This window comes from Melanerpes formicivorus, unplaced genomic scaffold (genome assembly GCF_026170545.1).
Source record: "Melanerpes formicivorus ecotype bairdi unplaced genomic scaffold, bMelFor1.0.p_v2 SCAF_9, whole genome shotgun sequence".
Lineage (NCBI taxonomy): Eukaryota > Metazoa > Chordata > Aves > Piciformes > Picidae > Melanerpes > Melanerpes formicivorus.
This window is the reverse complement of record NW_027142361.1, coordinates 15,837,910-15,857,380: the sequence shown is the minus strand read 5'-3', so window position 1 is coordinate 15,857,380 and position 19,471 is coordinate 15,837,910. Positions and strand designations below refer to the sequence as shown.

General features: G+C 56.6%; 1 protein-coding gene across 3 annotated transcripts; it reads right to left on the bottom strand.

Moving 5' to 3' along the window:
* Positions 1–927: 927 nt before the first annotated feature.
* On the bottom strand, positions 928–19,412 carry ADCY3 (adenylate cyclase 3). Of its 3 annotated transcripts, XM_068143151.1 has the most exons (21): positions 18,593–18,629; positions 16,422–17,875; positions 13,265–13,414; positions 10,247–10,377; positions 8,878–8,989; positions 8,324–8,451; positions 7,627–7,785; positions 6,859–7,021; positions 6,624–6,782; positions 6,351–6,493; positions 6,109–6,270; positions 5,927–6,014; positions 5,703–5,819; positions 4,628–4,887; positions 4,460–4,541; positions 3,881–4,039; positions 3,485–3,631; positions 3,241–3,354; positions 2,373–2,499; positions 2,028–2,152; positions 928–1,716 (listed from the first exon to the last, which is right to left on the bottom strand). In XM_068143151.1, the coding sequence occupies exons 2-21, from the start codon at positions 17,094–17,096 to the stop codon at positions 1,534–1,536; spliced, it is 3,384 nt and encodes a 1,127-aa protein (XP_067999252.1). In that variant the 5' UTR covers positions 17,097–17,875; positions 18,593–18,629; the 3' UTR covers positions 928–1,533. The 3 variants fall into 3 exon arrangements, with proteins under 3 accessions (XP_067999252.1, XP_067999253.1, XP_067999254.1); XM_068143152.1 differs by having other exon boundaries at positions 6,663–6,782; positions 16,422–19,412; XM_068143153.1 differs by lacking the exon at positions 3,241–3,354 and having other exon boundaries at positions 16,422–19,412.
* Between the last annotated feature and the right edge of the window lie 59 nt (positions 19,413–19,471).

Sequence of the window (19,471 nt, the reverse complement as noted above, 5' to 3'; positions counted from 1 at the left end):
TAAAAGTTCTTTGTTACTGAAAGGGTGGTGCTTAAAAAGCCTCCTTTTGATTTTCCAGCTGTATAACATGGTTTCAATGACAGTATTTTCTCCTGTCTCACTTTTATGCCAGTCCCACTGTGATAAGGCAGCAAGGAGAGCACTTTATAATGGTTTTAATTGTTCCTGTAATCATTGGAGCTCCTCCTCCTCCAGGCCAACCTCTTTAAGGGTAACCTGCAGCTGTCAAGTTGTAGCTCCAGGTAGTGATTCCTCCCCCTACTATTCAGAGTTTTTCACAGAGGAAGGCTCAGGGGGCTGACATCTTGCAGCTCATGGTGCTCTACAAGAGATGACAGCTCATGAGGCTCTGGAGGGTGGGCCTTCCCTTGCTTGCTGGTGTTGGGAGAGACTTGGTCTATTGAATGTCTGTTCCTGATGCCAGTTGTGGCCTACAGAAACTCAGATGTGGCTCATTAAAAGACAATTTTCAGTGCCCTGCATTGCTTTTAATTCTGTGCTTGTGCTTCCTTCAGTGAAAAATGTTTGGAAAGCAGGAAAAAAGTACTGCCTGGCTGTTCTCAGAGGCTGGGCTGAGCCCCAGCTTGGGAGAGGACTGAATGCCTCCAGGGGGAGATGCTCAGCTCTGACCCCTCCAAAGCCAACATCCCTTCACAAGGGTGGTCAAACCCTTCTCACCATATCCAACCCCCCCCAGAACAAAGCAGGCACAGAACCAGGCTTTGAAACTCAACTGCTTCTATTTAGGAATCTAGTAGCTTAATTACACTCTGCAGGTGCCTGCCTTCTTCCCTGGCCTCAACCCACCCCCCCCCTCCTGGGCCCATGCAGCCCCTCTGTTCCATCAAGCAACAGCAAAGTGGCAGCAGCATATGGCAGTGTGCAGGGAGGGAAGGGGCACCATTAAAAGGCACCTGTCCAGCTGTTTTCTCATGTTCTATGTATTTCTATATCTGAAATGCACAAGGTCAGGACCTTCTCCTGCTTCCCCCAGCCAAGGGTGGCAGCACTGCGCTCTCCAGCTCCCCGGTCCCTAACTGTGGTGCTTGGTGACCAGGATGAACTTGGTACCAACTAACAGCAGAGCCCAGATGCTCCTGGGCTGTAGCTCCCACTCCTGGCACCCAGGAGAGCTGTGGTGTCTTCCCATCCAGCCCTGAGTTTGGGTCTCCTCATGCCAAGGCTCATGATGCTACTTTAAGGTCACCCTGTCCCCCTGCTGTGGCTGGCGAAGCCCAGGAGGCCCAGGGAAGGGTGATGCATGTCCCTTGTGCCCAGCTGGTGTGGCAGGCTTGTCTGTGCTTGGGCGAGCATGAACAGCCATAGGAGCCCTCCCAGGTGGCCTCATGCCTCCCTCTTGCTCAGCCACAGGCACAATGGAGCAAACCTCTCCACCAGGAACTTCCAGCAGGGCTCAGAAAGGTTGCGCGAAGGGGTTGGTTTCTCCAGGTGTGGTTTTGGCTCCAGACCAGCCTGAGCTGCCTGCTCAGTGCTGGGAGGCGGTGGCTGTGGTGGTGGGCAGGCACCAGAGCCTCATGAACTGTCCACTACCTGATGGGGAAGGGTGACAGAGGAGCCATTGATGAAGGAGCCTTGCTTTTCCCGGCCCTTGAGGAAGAAGGTGAGCAGCTCCCCCTTGCCCTTGACGTAGATGGCTCCCCGGCGCACGAAGCGGAAGCCATATTCCTTCAGGATGAGGTGGGTCTCCTCCACCACCTGCAAGGACAAGGGAACATGGTGGGAGGATAAGGAACAGGCCTTTCCTGGTATGTGATATGGGGAGCAGGGAACGTCCCTGTGCCATTCATATATAATGGCTCTACTCAGCAGCCTGTCTTCCACCCTCCAGTCTCACAGTGCCCTTCTTTAAGCATCATTTTGCCCCCTTCTCAGCCTGAAGGTGGCCCTCAACCAGCCCCAGCCCTGCTAGCAGCACTTTTCCCCCCTCCCACTCCAAGTCTGGGGTGCTTTGAGGGCTGCAGCCCACCATGGGTGGCCAGTTTATTTCCCCCCCCACCTCACCCCACCTGTATGTTCCCCATCACGCCGGTGGACTCCATCCTGCTGGCCACGTTCACGGTGTTGCCCCAGATGTCATAGTGCGGCTTGCGGGCACCGATGACACCAGCCAGCACAGCTCCCTTGTTCATGCCTGTGCAAGACCAGGGACCAGATGTCACCTCTGTGCTTGGCGACACAGGGTGTCCTGGTCTGCCGGAGAGTCTGTCCCAGGCCACAGGGTAGGGCAAAAATGGTCCCTCCCCCCTCAGCCCTGCTGCCTTCAGCTGCTTCCCAGTGTTGTTGCACCACTCATGGGGAAGCAGGGACAGCAGACAGCGAGGCAGACCCTGTCCCCACGCTCCTGGACTTGCCTATACGAAGCATGAAGTTATTGAAGGACTGGTAGTTGATGTTCATCAGTGTCACCTTCATGGCTAAGGCAAAGTCAGCAAGGTCGGCCAGGTGCTGCCAGCGCTCCTTGTCTGAGAGGGTCTCCTTCTGCAAGAGTAGGGCAGGGCAGGGCCTTATCAAATCATTTGGCTTGAAAAAGATCTTTGAGATCATCAGCCCCAACCATTTACCCAGCACTGCCAGGTCCCCACTAAGCCATGTCCCTCAGCATCACAACTACACAGCTTTTAAATCCCTTCAGGATGGGGACTCCACCCCTGCTCTGGGCAGCCTGGGCCAGTGCTTGACAACCCTTTGGGGGAAGAAAGTGTTCCTCATGTCCAACATAAACCTCCCCTGGGGCAATTAGAGATCATTTCCTCTTGTCCTATCACTTATTCCTTGGGAGAAGAGACTGACCCCCACCTTGCTCCAACCTTCTCTCAGGGAGTTGTAGAGAGCGAGGTCTCCCCGAGTCTCCTTTTCTCCAGGCTCAACAACCCCAGTTCCCTCAGCTGATCCTCATAAGACTTGCGCTCTACACCCTTCAACTGCTTTGTCACCCTTCTTTGGGTATGCTTCATCCCCTCAAGGTCCTCCTTGAAGTGAGGACCCCAAAACTGAACCCAGAATTTGAGGTGTCGCCTCACCAGTGCCAAGTGCAGGGGGAAAATCCCTGACCTGCTGGCCACACTATTGCCGATCCAATCCAGGATGTTGTTTGCCTTCTTGGCCACCTGGACACACTGCTGGCTTATCTCCAGTCTCCTGTCAGCCAACACCCCCAGGGCCTTCTTTGCTGATCAGCTTTCCTGTCACACCTGCTCACACCCCATGAAGAGCCCTCACCTTGGCACTGTAGCCATTGGCACTGGCATTGGGGGTCACTCCCGAGGCGGCCATGTAGGTGCTGCCGATGGTTTTAATTTTGGTGATGCACTGGAACTGGGGTTCGTCCAGGAGCTGAGCCATGGAGACAAGACCCTCAGACACCCTGAGGCTGTGGCAGGGGCTTTTGCCCCAAGCTGGGGAAGGAGGGGAAGGTCTGCCCAAGCCCTGCAGCATCCCTGTGGCCGGCTCCCTCTCAACTCACCGCGTCGAAGTCGGAGATGATCTCGTTGAGGAAGCGCAGGCACTCGATGCCTCCGTTGTTGATGCTCTCCTCTGTGTAGAAGTCAGCAAAGTTGGGGAGAGACGCGAACATGACCCCGATCTCATCATAGGACTGGCTGTACAGCTCCTGGAGATGGGATGGGACAGTGGCTGAGATCCGGGGACACGGCCACGTGTGACACCAACACCTCCAGCAAACCCAAACCCTCCTGCAAAGCCATCTCCTCATGTCCATCTGCTGCAACCTCAACTTGTCACGGCCAAGACATCATCCAACCAAAGATGCTCAGCTAGAGTCTATGGCAAAGCCTTCAGACCTGGAGCTGCTCCCCCACCCCCAAGCTGGGGCAAATCCTCTCTCCTAGGCACCCCTCACCTCATCCCGCTTCTTGGAGCCCAGGAAGTGCCGGGCCACGTGCTCGGGCAGCATGTTGGTGACGAGGGCTTCGTTCCAGCGCCTCATCTCATAGACTTGTTCCTTCTGGTCGTGAACGTCAATCTTCCACAGGAAAAGGGTTCTGGCCAGCTTCTCCACCTGAGGGTGAGGGCATATGGCTGCACCCCAATTCCAACCCACCACTGAGTCCCCTCCAGTGCTGGGAGCATCCCAGCCACTGTGGGGCCAGCTTGTGCTTGGGGACAGCCTGGAAGAAGGCTCTGAGACAAGGTGAAGCCCTAACTGGGGAATTAGATCTGCTCCAAGGTGCAGATGGAACCTTTGCAGGGCAGGCATGGGCCTTGGGACCACCATGCTATTGCCCAACCCTAACCAAGAGGACAAGATGGGAGATGTTTTCTGCACTGAATCTACACAGCCCTTGAGTGGACTTCCTTAGAGAAGCGCTGTTCACAAATCCTGATGCCTTGAAGCTTGTAAGAAAGAAGAGCAGGAGCTGAGGGTGAAGACACAGAGGGGAGAGGAGCTGCCTGAGGGGCGGGTGGGAAAGGCACTCACATGGCGAGAGAAGTAGTAGAAGCTGAGCATCACAATGAAGATCATCACTGTCATGGAGTACTTGGAAGGGACGATTGAGGACCTGCCAAGAGTGGTGGCGAGGTGTGGGTGGATGGTGAGCATGGCCATGCCCTCCAACCCATACCCACTCCCCCTGCCACCCCTTACGTGCTTTGCTGGCCACGACGGTGGTCGTACTGGTCAAAGATGTGCTCCCAGGCGAGAATGTTGACGGCGCCAGTGGCCCCGGTGATCAGCACCATAAGGGTCAGCTTGACCATGTGGCTGACCTGCACCAGCATGATGGTGGCCACCAAGGCCAGCAAGGCGATGTAGCTGTAGTACTTGGGCTGCTCCCCGCAGCCCCCCAGCTGCAGTGGCCCCACAGTCCCATTGCCCATCCTGCCGTTGTCCTGCCAGCAGCTGAGCTGGAGACAGAAGGGCAGGGTGAGGAGGGGGACACAGGGACAAGGTGTAGCTCTGCATGGGCTCCATGAGCATCCAAAGGCCCAGGGGGCTTTGCAGAGCAGGAGGAGGACCTAAATGCCAGCCCTACAGGGCTTTTAGAATCATAGAATCGTTAGGGCTGGAAGGGACCTCAAGGATCAGCCAGTTCCAACCCCCCTGCCATGGGCAGGGACACCTCACACTACATGGAGTTGCTCAGAGCCACATCCAGCCTGGCCTTAAAAACCTTGAGGCATGAGGCTTCCACCACCTCCCTGGGCAACCTGTTCCAGTGTCTCACCACTCATGAGGAAGAACTTCTTCCCATCATCCACTCTGAATCTACTCATTTCTAGTTTTGTTCCATTCCCCCTAGTCCTATCACTCCCTGACACGCTAAAAAGTCCCTCCCCAGCTTTCTTGTAGCCCCCTTCAGATACTGGAAGGCCACAATTAGGTCTCCTCAGTCTCCTCTTCTCCAGACTGAACAACCACAACTCCCAGTCTGTCCTCATAGGAGAGGAGCTCCAGCCCTCTGCTCATCCTCGTGGCCCTTCTCTGGACACGTTCCTGCACCTCCAGATCCTTCCTGTACTAGGGGCTGCAGAACTGGACACAGTACTCCAGGTGGGGTCTCACCAAAGCGGAGTAGAGGGGGAGAATCGCCTCCCTCGACCTGCTTTTCCCATTAATTATGATAACAATGGGTCATGCACAGGGCTGTGCACAATTATGGGCTGCTTGGCCGGGGGATGGAGCAGGCTCAGCCCCACTGGCATGCAGGCTGGTGCCTCACCATGTCCATGATGTCAGCCATGGTGACGATGATGATGGCGGCCATGGCCCAGGTGTTGCGTGCCCAGCGGGTCCTGTCGATCCAGGTGGAAAAGGACACAAGCTTTTTGGGGAAGACCTGTGGGGAGAGGAAGTGGGAGGGGAGGAGGGCAGTGGCTCCAGCAGAACAGTGATGAGACACCAGGGTGTCCTGCCACCACCAGTAGTGAGCACCTCCCATCTCACCTGGGGGAAGATAGCAGCCAATGAGCAGAGGGTGAGAATGAGCAGCAGGATCTCCCCCACCACGAAGGTCACGTAGTTGGCCACCAACCTGCCAAGAAGGTCAAGAGGGGTCAGGTTTGAATCCCAGTGTGGCTGAGCATTGTGGCTTCAGGCCACCCATTCCCACCACCTCCCTGCCGTACCAAGGGTCGATGAAGACCTCGACCAAGGCGGTGAAGAAGAGAACCACACAGGAGCAGCTGAAGGCAGCCCCACTCTGCTTCTCCTTCTCCACTGAGTAGCGAGTCTCCATCTTGGGGTCGATGAAGCGCATGGAAAGCCGGAAGGTGCTCTTCCCCTTCAGCCTGTTGGCAACAACCCCACCTCAGCGTCCGCCGGCACCAGGCACACACTGGGGCACGCGTCGCCAGCTGAGGTGACTCACGCCTGGATGGACTCGCGCTCCAGCAAGGCCTCGTTGAGCAGCTTGTTGAGCTCCTGCTCGTTCTGTGAGGCATCGATGATGCGCTCGGCCAGGTCCCGCAGCCGCAGCCGCCGCCGGGGGTTGGGGAAGGAGGGGTTCACCGCCTGTGCCCGCACAGCCAAGGCGTCAGCCAGGCCACGCCGGTGCCGCTGGGAGGTTCAACCGCCCCGGCATGGCTGGCAGCGGCCCCCCAGCAAAGGCAGGTGAGCTGCTGGTGCTCCGTGAGGGCTGTACCTCTCCATCCTCCTCCCCGCTCTCCAGAGTGCTCCTCACCCGGGCATCAGGCTCCTCAAGCTCCTTGAGGCTGGTGCAGGCCAGGCTGAGGCTGCCATTGCACTCTTTGGTGTTGACCAGCGATGGGGAACCGCCGTGGGATGAGGTCAGTGACAGCTTCTGCAAGGTGGAAGGTGATAGTTCGGGGGGGAGGGTGTGTCCCATGGCCTTGCCGTGCATCCCCACCATCACTCACCACCCCGTTGATGCCGTTGCGCAGGGGCTGCTTGGGGACCACGACGAGGTAGGTGACGATGCCCTTCTCCTTCAGGTACTCACAGCGGGACCCACCTTCACCTGGCTCCACCTCGAACTCACCCTTCAGGCAATCCATGGTGCTCTGCGAGATGTGCACCCGCCTGCCAGCACCAGGTGCCAGAGTTATCCTTGGATGCAGGACACCACATCCCAGCCACCTCCCCTCTGGAGATCACAGAATCATAGAATGGTTTGGACAGGAAGAGACCTTTAAAGGTCTTCTAGTCCAATTCCCCTGCACTGAGCAGGGACAGCTGCAACTACAGCTGGTTGCCCAGAGCCTCATCTGACCTGGAATGGTTCCAGGGATGGGGTTTCTAGTACCTCTCAGAGTAACCTAGGCCAGAGACTCACCAGCCTCAGCATGAACATTTTCTTCCTGGTATTTTAGTCCAAACCTCCCCTCTTTTAGTTTAAAACCATCACCCCTCATCCTCTCACCACAGGCCCTGCTAAGAAGTCTGTCCCTAGCTTTCATCTCAGCCCCCTTTAAGTACTGGAAGGTCACAAGGTCTTCCTGGAGCCTTCTCCTCCGCAGGCTGAACAACCCCAACTCTCTCAAGCCTGTCCTCACAGCAGAGGGGTTCCAACCCTTGCATCATGTTTGTGGCCTTCACTTTATCTGGCAGGTCCATGTCTCTCCTGTGCTGAGGACCCCAGAGCTGGGCCCAGCACTGCAGGTGGGGGCCTCACCAGAGGTACTCACCCAGGGATGCCACCTGCCTCCATCTTGTTGGCCACGGTGACGTCGGTGGACCAGACGTCGTACTGCCAGCGCTTCTGGCCCAGCACCCCGCCCAGCACCGTCCCGCTGTGCACCCCCACCCGCATGTCCACCGCCGTCTTGGTCTTTTCCCGCACGTAGCTGGGGGGGGGGGGGGGGAGACAAGGATGGTACCATAGAATCACAGAGTGGCTCAGGTAGGAAGGGACATTCAAGGTCATCTAGTCCGATCCCCTTGCAGACAGCAGGGACATCTTCAGCTAGAGCAGGTTGCTCAGGGGCCCATCCGACCTGACCTGGAATGGTTCTAGGGATGGGGGCATCTACCACCTCTCTGGGCAACTTGGGCCAGTGTCTCACCACCCTCTGTAAACAATTTCTTGCTTCTATCCAGCCTGAATCTCCCCTTTTTTTAGTTTAAAATTATCACCCCTCATCCTGTCACAACAAAAAACAATTGTCCCCAATTTTCTTGGGAGGTGACTCCCAACCATTCCCCACTCCACAAACAGCACACTCCCATCCCGACTTCCCACCCTCCCCCCCCTTATTTTTTACCACCCTTCTATACTTTAATACATTTTGCAGAGTCTGGACCTCTGAACCCCCCATGCTGCACCCCAGCCCACCAGGACCCCCTGCCCACCCTTATACCCCTCCTTGAGGACAAAGCCCTTACAAAATGGCCTCCACCATGGCCAACCCCATCATGATGGAGCAGACAGCGTGGTCCTCCCGGTACTCAGGGAGCCCACAGATGCAGTAGTAGCAGTCTCCCAAGATCTTGATGCGCAGCTGATGGTATTTCTGGGGACAGGGGGTGGGGAGGGGTCAAAGCATCAGCCCCATCCATCAACTGGGACTTCCCCCAGTTCCCTCCAGCCCTCTCCCTGGCTGCCCTTTTCCATGCAGAAGTCTCCCACGCCTGGCAGACACACAAGCGATCGGATTTTCCATTCCCACCCTGCCTCCCTTGAGGGCTTGTCTGGGAATCCGACTGCATCCTGGCTGGAGAGGGCCCTCCTGGCTCTAGGGTAGCCTCCCCCCTCCTTCCCAGATCTATTTTTGCATCTCAGGGCGTCTCCAGCATCCTGGAGCAATCCTATTTTAACCTCCTCATCCCATCCCAGGATGCAGCTTTTGGCTTGGGGTTAGGGTGGGGTGGTGGCTGAGGCCTGCCCCGCACACAACACGCCAGGCTGGGTGCTGGGGAGGCAAGGGGGTGTTACTTACAGCTGCCAGCTTGTCAAAGCGGGCAAAGAGCTCGTTGAGGAGCTTCACCAGCTCCTGGGCGCTGCAGGATGAGGAGAGCTGGGTGAAGCCCACGATGTCAGCAAAAAGGATGCTGCAGGGAGTGACAGGCAGCAGTTCAGCTCCACTGTGCCCCTGCACCCTGGCTCCTCCCCATCTCTCCTTTGGGACATGGCTTTGCAAACCATGGCTGGAGCACAAAGGCACCTCATACCTTGGGCTGTCTGGGAGCCATCCCCTGTCACCCTTCGCTTGAGCGTTACAGAATCGTTTGGCTTGGAAGAGACCCTTCAGGTCATCAAATCCAACCACCCAGCACTGCCAGGTGACCATTCATAGAATCATAGAATTGCTAGGGCTGGAAGGGACCTCAAGGATCATCTAGTTCCAACCCCTCTGCCACGAGCAGGGACACCTCACACTACATCAGGTTGCTCACAGCCATACCCAGCCTGGCCTTAAAAACCTCCAGGCATGAGGCTTCCACCACCTCCCTGGGCAACCTGTGCCAGTGTCTCACCACCCTCATGGGGAAGAATTTCTTCCTAACATCCAATCTGAATCTACCCATTTCTAGTTTTGTTCCATTCCCCCCATGTCCTATCACTACCTGACACCTTAAAAAGTTCTTCCCCAGCTTTCTTGTAGGCCCCCTTCAGATACTGGAAGGCCACAATTACGACCAGCACCAGAACAAGGGGACACAGTCTCAAGATGTGCCAGGGGAAGTTTAGGCTCGAGGTGAGGAGAAAGTTCTTCACCAAGAGAGTCATTCGTCATTGGAATGGGCTGCTCGGGGAGGTGGTGGAGTCGCCATCCCTGGAGGTGTTCAAGAGGGGATTGGACGTGGCACTTGGTGCCATGGTCTAGTCATGAGGTCTGTGGTGACAGGTTGGACTTGATGATCTTTGAGGTCTCTTCCAACCTTAGTGATACTGTGATACTGTAATTAGGTCTCCTCAGAGCCTTCTCTTCTCCAGACTGAACAGCCCCAACTCCCTCAGTCTGTCCTCATAGGAGAGGAGCTCCAGCCCTCCACTCATCCTCATGGCCCTTCTCTGGACACGCTCCAGCATATCCAGATCCTTCCTGTAATAGGGGCTCCAGAACTGGCTGCAGTACTCCAGGTGGAGTCTCACCACATCCATCAACATGTCTTCTAAATTCCTCCAGAGGTGGTGACTCTACCACTTCCCTGGGCAGCCTGTTCCAAGGCTTGTCTGACAACCCAAAGCTTTAGCTGCAAGCCACCCCAATCTCCCCCCTCTTCCCTAGCCAGGACTGCAGAATACACATTTCTGTCCAAAGAGTTGGTGGTTCTTTCAGCCAGCAAGTACTGAGCTGGTCCTACCTGACGTTCTCGTGGCGGTACATGTACATGGTGTTAAACTGCTGCATCTCCTTCTGGCTGGGGTCCTTCTTCATGTCCTTCAGCATCTCATCAGCCACGTGTTTGGGCAGGATGGAGAGCATCAGCTGCTCCTGGGGACAAGGGGCAAGGAAGGGGGTTCCCCATAACACAATGCTGAGGCTGTGCCCAGCACAGCAACACAGGGTGTGAAGCCACGGTGCAAAGCCATGGTGCAAACTCATGAGCTAAATGCCTGCTGCAAGTGAGTGGTGCAAAAGGCACAGTCCAAACGCATGGTGCAAAGGCCTGGTGCAAGTGCAGAGCACAAACACACACTGCAAATCCACTACAGGGTGCAAATCCACTACAGGGTGCAAATGCACAGTCTGAATGTAAAGTCACAGAATCACACAATGCTAGGGGTTGGAAGGGACCTCTGAAGATCACCAAGTCCAACCCCCCTGACAGAGCAGCATCACCTAAAGCAGATCACATAAAACACATCCAGGTGAGCCTTGAAAGTCTCCGGTGAAGGAGACTCCACCCCCTCTCTGGGCAGCCTGTTCCAGTGCTCTGCCACCCTCAAAGAAGTTTACAGGTTGCATTGGATTGGAACTGACTCTCAAAGGTCATCTTGTTCAAGCACCCTGCATTGAGCAGGGACACCTCCTACCAGATCAGGCTGCCCAGGGCCAAAGCTCCTGAACCCTCACTGCTGGAGCTGGCTGTCCCCAAAGGGTCTCAGGGCTCAGACACCTCTTTAGCCCAGCCTCTCAGCTCTGTGTGGAGAAAGGGCCACAGGCAGATAAAGCCATAGGTAAAACTGAAGCTTTTCCTTCAGAGTGTCTCAAGGAACCCCACAGGTAGTGGGGAGTACCACCCCAACTCCAACCCACACCCACAGATAGAAGGGATGTGCCCATGGGAGGCAAGTTCCCCTGGCAATGCTCTAGCAGGGATGTCAACCACTCCTCTTACTATTTTCCTCCCTTTTTCACAAGTTCTCTTCAAGATTTTTGGATGTGGGGATTAACCCCAGTTAGGGGAGAATGGGAAGGTGGCATTTTTGGGGTGCTGCTGCCAGGAGTCTCCCTCTCCTTGGAGGCATGCAGGAGGGATAGTCCTATACACTTCTTTGGACACTGGCTGAGATGCAAACTTTGCTTGTGCTCCCCAGATCCCTCCTGCAGGATTAAGAATTAAAATTAATTGTGTTGGCCAAGCTTTCATTGGTTCCAATTAACCTGGGCCATGGTGCTGGAAGCCACCTCAGGGTCTCCACCAATGTTTCCCAAAGTCCCAGCATGCCCTGCCCTGGCAGTGGGTTGGGGCTGGGTGTATGGACCTGGGTTAAACCATACCAGGAAAGTCTGAGCAATCTAAAAGCATGCTGAGACCCTACAACCATGTGTAGGACTCAACCAAGGCACTCCAGGAGGTTCAAGCTCACTTGAGGCCATCACACCTGTTGCTGTCCCCCCTCTCTCCTGCAGCCCCAGAGCTGGAGAAGGGATAACTCTGCCCTGCTGTGCATGGGGACTTGCACTAACTGTAAGTAACTCAGCTGATGGAGTAAGTTTTCCCCTGGGCTGCAGGAGGCTCAGCGCAGCCACGGCAAGGGCGTTGCTAGAGGAACGGCTCCATGTCCTCATCCCCATCCCTGGGGGCTGCTGGGGAGGCATGGGGGAGCTCCCCAGCTCCTCTCAGCTCCCACAGGCTCAGCTTTGCCTCTGGGGCTGTGGGTTCAGCCACCACACACGGCCTGGAGGGAGGAGGGATGGATCCAGCTCTCCGCCCCAAGCCGCTGGGCCTCTTGCTACCAGCCTTTCCTACAGGATCCCAGGCTATTTTTAGCTCAATTCCCTGAGGAACAGAACCTATCTGACAATAATCCCCAGATCCCTTCTGCTCTGAAACTCTGGGGCCTCAGAGATGCTCTCACTCTGAGCATTCCCCAGCTCCAGGATTTGCCCTCATCATCCAAACACCTCCCTGGACCTAACCCCATATTAAACATCAGAGTGTCCACCCAAGTCTCACAGCAAAGAGGACACTGGTGGCACTGGCTTGTCCCCACCACGTGTCTCTTGTTGCCATTGGGAGCAAATTGCTGGCAGCAGCGCAGCCAGATAAAAGATGGGAGATGGGGAGAGAGGCCCCAGAGAAGGTGCTAAAATTAGCCCAGCTGGTCCATGGCTGGAGACAACAGGGCTTGACACAGCTGCTTTCTACCATGATGCCTGGTCCCTTCTGACCTCTGTCTGGGTCACTACAGCATGGTGACAGCACAGTTCTGGGGCTCTGTCACAGCTGGCATCCCCAGTTGGATGAGCAGAGCCAGCTTTCCCCCCAATGAAGGATCAGCCCATGAGATGGTCAGGGGGGCTGATGGGAACCTGCTGTGTGGCCACACATGGGGTTGGAGATCTGCCATGTCGTTGTGACTGGGGACAGGGACAAGCTCTGTGGCCCTGCCTGGGGACAGGGAGGTGCTGCACGGCCCTGCTTTGGGCTGGGGACCTGCGGTGTGGCTGTGCCCAGGCACACGCTGCATGGCCGTGTCTGGGGACCTGCCTTGCTGCTGCATGCAGGGCTTGGGACCTGCCACGTGGCCAGGCTTAGGGACCTGCAATGTGGCTCTGCATGGCGATGGGGACCTGCCACGTGGCTGTGCCCAGGGACCCGCTGTGTGGATGCATCTGGGAGCCTGCCACATGGCTGTGCATAGGGATGGGAATGTGCCACATGGCCAGGGACCTGCTGCGTGGCTGTGCTCAGGCATGGGCACAGCTTGGTGATTGCCATGGCAGGAGCTGGGAGGTCCTGGAAGAGGATGGTCATGCAGAGAGTGCCCAAACCCAGCACAGGGTGCACAAACACAAATGCATTTCCTGCCTTGGGTCTTCCTGTCCCCATCACCACCAGCTGTGGTGGCACCACACTGTGGATGTCCCAAAGCCACATTGGTGTCCCATTGCCCTCCTCTGTCCGTGTCCCCACCCTGTCCCCTTGTCCTACCTGCTGCTGGCTCTGCTCCTCCAGGTTAAGCTTGACCTCGAGGGACTGGCGCGCTTCGAGGAAGGCTTTGCGGTGCTTGCGGTCGGCCATGTAGTAGGACATGGTGCCCACCGTGATGGCACAAAGGTAGATGGCAACATTGGACAGGATCTTTGGGGACAGAGAAAAGGAGATGAGGGTGAGTGGAGCCATAGGGGAAGCCCCAGGGACAGCGACAGCACCAGTGTCACCTCAAGTCCCTGTTTAGGCAGCTGATCCTGGCTGGTGAGAAGGGACAAAAGTGTTCAGGTGCTGGAGGAGGACATCAAAGACACCCTGGGGAGGAATCATCCTCACAACCACTGCTCACTGCTCAGGGGGGTCCAGGGTGGCTCTGTCAAATGGGTCACAACCACTGCTCACTGCTCAGGGGGGCTCTCAAATGGGTCACAACCACTGCTCACTGCTCAGAGGGGCTTGTTGTGGCTCTGTCAAATGGGTCTGGAAGGGATCACGCCCTGAGCATCCCAGGAGACTTCCTGTGGTCCCTGTGGGCTGACTTGGCTTCATTAAAACTCGCAGAGATGTTTTGGGAAAAGGCAGCAGGTCAGCAGGGGCTGGGTGCAGCCCTGGGGAAGGCATCAAGTGGCACACCTTGCTTAAACACCTCCAGGGACAGTGACTCCACCACTGCCCTGAGCAGACCATTCCAATGTTTGAGAATCCTCTCTGTGAAGAAGTATTTCCTAACATCCATCCTGAACCTTCCCTAGCACAGTTTGGAACCATTTCCTCTAGTCCCGTCACTTGACACCAGGGAGAAGAGGCTGCCCCCTCCTCGTTCCAACCTCCCTTCAGGTAGTTGTAGAGAGCCATGAGGTCTCCCCCCAGCCTCCTCTTCTCCAGACTGAACAACCCCAGCTCCCTCAGATGCTCCTCATAGGCCATATGCTCCAGGCCCTTCATGAGCCTTGTTGCCTTTCTCCAGACATGCTCCAGCACCTCAATGTCCTGTCCCTCTTGTATTGAGGGGTCCAGAACTGAACAGAACCATGGCAGACACAGCCTTAAACACCACTAAATCTCGACCCCCTGCCATGGTTCAACCTTTGGGCTCCTCCTCAAGGCCAGCAGCAAGGCAGAAGCTGCCAGCATCGGTTGTGCCTCCCCCCCCCCCCCCCTCCCCCCCCCCCCGCCTTGAGCCCTGACGGCCCTGCTCAAGCGACATTCTCTGGTTCCTCCTATTAATAGCAGTGCCCTCTGGGAACTGCACCAGCAGCTGTAAGAATAAAGCCTACAATGTTTATTTCTGGACATAATGTTCCTCCCTTTGCAGCAGGCATGCTGCGTTGCCAAGGTTTTACCGGCTCCAGCCTCTCCGTGCCACGGCAATGATTAACGCGGTGGCGGCGGCGGCAGCCATCCTGAGGCTGGTGGCAGCGAGAGGTTTCCTTGCCTTTGGATCGGCCACGTGCAGCATTTGCATCCCAGAGAAGGAAGGAGCAGAGGCTGGGAAAGCCGCTGCTGCACCGGGGTTTCTCCTGCCAGCACGGTGCTTCTGGCTAGGCACAGCTGAGAGGGACCCACACTGCTCTCCCAGCACCCAGCTCCAGAAATGGGGCCCCAAAAGTTTTTGCACAATGGGGGTTGGAACTAGATGATCCTTGTGGTCCCTTCCAACCCTGAATGAAACTATGAAACTATGAAACTAAGATGCCCCACACTGGGGGCCCAGCCCCAAACCACACACTCCAGAGACGGAGGGGGGGGGGGGAACAGCATCTTTGGGTTTTTTTGGACAGGCTACATTTTCCAAACTTCCAGTGTGACCACAGGCTCAACACTCCCCAAAAGCAAATAAATATCCTCCCTGTCTCTTCCTACTTAGACTGGGAGCAGCCGGAGGTCTCCCAGGGCCTGACTCACAGCATCCTAAATTCCCACAGCATCCTTTCACACCATAATGGGGCAAAGCAGATGCTTCTAGGGATTGGACGTGGCACTTGGTGCCATGGTCTAGTCATGGGGTCTGTGTTTATAGGTTGGACTCGATGATCCTCGAGGTCTCTTCCAACCTTAGTTATACTGTGATACTGTGATTTTCCCCACTGCTGTGAGCAGACACCAGCACACAAGTTTCCAGATCTGTTGGGGTTTTTTTTTCCCCCACCCCAGCCACGGAAAGGCTCCTCAAATTGATGGGACAGCTGATGGGGACATCAGTGGGAGGAAAAGGACTTGCCATGACATGAAACCCACTGATGCAGGGAACAAAAACAGTCTCCAGCTGCTCCAGGCAGGCCATTCAGGAAATATTAAGAATCTGATGGGCCAGGGATTGCTCTCCCCTCACCTGACCCCTCTACCCCTTCATCTGCTGCAGAGTCACATTCATGCATGGGGATGTTGTTTCTCCAGCTTTGCTGGGGCAGAAAATCAGCCTAAGGAATCCCCAGACTCTGCCCCAGACACAGGGCTGGGTGGTGGGGACCTAAGCTGTGGCCAAGTGGCTGCCCAGCTCCTTCCTTCTGGGAAAGCTCCAGTGGCTGTTTGTGAGCCCAGAAGCTGGGCCCTTGCCATGGTTCTGCTAAAAATGGCCATTTGGGGACATTTTTGTAATTCAAAGGGAAATGGTTGCCAGGAGGAAGAGGCAACAGCCCACTGTGCCTCAGTCTCCCCATCTACCCAACCACAGCCCACATGGCTCTTGGGGATGGACCCATGTTTATAGAATCATAGAATTGTCAAGGTTGGAAGGGACCTCAAGGATCATCCAGTTCCAACCCCCCCTGCCATGGGCAGGGACACTTCACACAAGTTCAAGTTGCTCACAGCCACATCCAGCCTGGCCTTAAACACTTGCAGGGATGAGGCTTCCACCACCTCCCTGGGCCACCTGTTCCAGTGTCTCACCACCCTCATGATGAAGAACATGGAGCACATTTGCAGGGCCACATCTGCCCTAGCATGGACATATGCTCCTGCACACTGCAGAACCCAGCACGGGTTGATCCCTGGATAGGTTTTGGGGAGTCCCCAGCTCCCAGCAAACACCAAGGATTAGCTTCAAAAGCCTGGATCGAGCCCAGCCATAGGGATGGGGAGGAACCCAACTCATGGAAACACCAAAGGAGGCTGATTTGCCTGTCATGTCCCACCACCCCGCGGCCCCTCGTACCTGTCTCAGCAGCATGCCCTCGTCCAGGGCGTCCTGTCGCTGCTGGGCAACGGTGACACCGAGAACCAGGGTGTGAACGCCGCAGGAGACGGCGGTGATGAGCATGATGGGGGCCAAGCGCAGCGGCAGGGTGATGAAGAAGGAGAAGACGAAGAAAGCCTGCCAGCCCACCGTGTCGCTGGCCTCGGGAGAGTGAGAGAAATTCAGACCAAGGTAGCAGAAGATCTGGGCCAAGATGAGGACCCAGAGAACATAAGGCAGGACCCTGCGGGCCACCCGCTCAGGGAGCAGCTTGTACTTGCAAAGGATGAAGAGCAGGACGTGGGCCACCAGCCCGGCCGCTGCCGCCAGCACCGGGGCCAGCTTGTCAGCAGTGTAGACCACGGTGCACATGATGAGGACGTAGCAGTCAAAGAGAGCAGCGAAGACCACCAGCACCAGGAGGGTTTCGTGGCGTTGGCGACGGAAATAAGTCTGGTAGAGGTTCTCCAAGGACTCGGGAGTGAAGGTGAGGCGCATGAAACGTGGGAGGCAGAGGCAGGGCCCCGAGCTGCGCACCGTCACCTCATGGGTCCGCCCCATACCGTGCTCGGGGTCCGACGGCAAGCTCACCGAGTAGTCGGCCGAGTACTCCGCCGAGTACTCAGGCTCGGAGAAAGCCCTGTTCCTGGGCATCGTGATGCCTTTATCTGCTCCGACCCCGCAGAAACGCCGCGGGCCCCCGCGCCCCCGATGCTCACCACAGTGTTGCCCACAGCATCCCTGCCTCGCCACGAGGCCTTTCCCCTTCTCCCGTGGCCGTCACCCCGAGTTGTGCTGCGTGCCACGGAGCAGCCGAAAGGTGACAATTACGGGCAGTGGCCGGCGGGGCGGTGGGGAGACCGGCAGCGGAGCGATCCTGCTTCCCCAGCTCTCCTCCAGCCCTTGCGCACTGCCAGGTTGCAACCAAAGCGACGTGGAGCAGAAAGATGTCGCGATGCCTCCCTGCTCCTCCTTCGAGGGCAGCCGCTTTTGGGGGCAATGCTCACCGTTCCTCCTCTCTTCGCCGAGATGCTTCGTTCCCCCAGGGATGGATGGAAAGATGGACGGAGAAAGGCCGGGAGGGGCCACACTAGGAGCCCACTAGGTTGCCGCAGCCCGAGTCCCGAAGCGATGCGCTTGTCCTCGCCCGATCGCCGCCAGCATCCTCCGGGCCTCGCCCGCTCCCTACGCCCGGGGCCGCCCCGTCCCGCCGCCCCCTCCGTCTCCGCGGGGCCGGGGCCGAGGAGGCGGCGGCTCCGGCCGCGGGGCCATGGTAGCAGCTCCGGGGGTGGGTGTGTGTAATGAAGAGGGAGGGGAAGCGGGTAGGGCTTCCCCGGGGCCGGGGGCGGGTACCCACCGCCGGCTGTGCCGGTACCGGTGGGTACCGGTGAGCCCCGGTGCGTCTCCGCCTTCCATAACCCTCTCGGTGCCGGCTGCGGGGATGGGGAAATCGGGCGAGTGACTATCCCCGGTGTGTCCCAACTCGATCCCAGTGCTGCTTCCCTGGCTCTCACTCAGTCCTCCTCCTCAGCCCTTTCCCAGCGAGCAGAACCCACAGAGCCCACCGCTGCACCCCACTAGGAGAACCTCCATGTCTTGGGTGATATTTTTAAACCAAAAGAAGGGAAATTTAGGCTGGATGTAAGGAACTTTTTACACTGAGAGTGGTGAGACCTGGCCCAGGTTGCCCAGAGAGGTGGTAGATGCCTGGTCCCTGGAACCATTGCAGGTCAGGTTGGACTGGGCTTTGAGCAACCTGCTCTAGTTGAAGTTCTTTGCTGAATGCAGAGAGTTGCACTAGATGACCTTCAAAGGTCCCTTCCCACCCAAACCAGTCTTGAGCCAAGTGCCTGTGACCTCACTGGATACCAGGGACCCTAAGGGAAAGAGCAGGGCACCATCTGTACATCCCATGCACTCATAATCTGCCAGCCCAACCTTCACCCAACTCTGTTCACCCCATGGCCTTTGCTTTCACTGCCTAAATCAGCCCCCAAAACAACCAACACCCCACTGAAATCTCTCCAGACAGGTCTTCCTCCTCCTTTTCCTTGTGTTTCAGCCACCACCTGCATCCCTCTTGCACCTCTGGATCTGGAAAACTTGATGCAGTTGAGAGCTGATGGAGATCATGCCTCAAGGAGCCCTACCTCATAGCTCGGAGAATCACACTTGGCCCTATGAATCCAAGGCATGGCTGGAAACACCACACTACAGAATGTCCTCAGCCCAGGAGCTCCAAAGAGAGACCATCTTGGCTGCTTTGCTCAGGGAAGTAGCTGCTTCTGTGCAGTAATATCAACACAAGAATGCCGAAGACACAACTCCCTGGAGGTTTTAGCTGTGCTCAGGGTTGTTCTTGACCTGCTGCAGATGAAGCAAGCACGAGTGAGCAGGGTGCAGGCAGGGGCTTGGGCTGCCCATCCTTATCCATGCCTTGGACAATGGACATGAGTCCTAGTCACCCACAGCATGGGTCTGGGCCTGGCATGGGGAGCTTAGGTCAACCCAAGTGATAGGACAAGAGAAAAGAGCTTCAAGTTGTGCTAGGGGAGGTTTAGATTGGACATGAGGAAGAAGTTCTTCCCCGAAAGGGTTGTCATGCCCTGGCCTAGGCTGCCCAAAAAAGTGGTGGAGTCACCATGCCTGGAGAAACTGCAAAGCCATATAGATGTGGTGCTGAGGGACATGGTTTAGTGGTAAGCTGGCAGTGCTGGGTTAATGGCTGGACTTAAGGATCTTAAAGATCATTTGCAACCTAAATGATTCTATGGACAGGGGACCCTGGATGGGCCCTTGTTGGTAAGGTTAACTGGTCTGAAGGCCTGAGACCAGCAAGAGGAGCTAGCACTGGTTTGTGAAGCAGGGGAGGGTTTAGGTCCATTCCCTGGGCATGTTACAGGTAGTACAAGCCTTTAGCAGACAGCAGCTGTCGGGCACAGGGCCAGACCAGAAACCTTCCTGTCCTCCCCACCTACCAGCTCCATCGAGTGCTGGCAGGCAGGACAGTGCCTCAGGGTACATCAAGG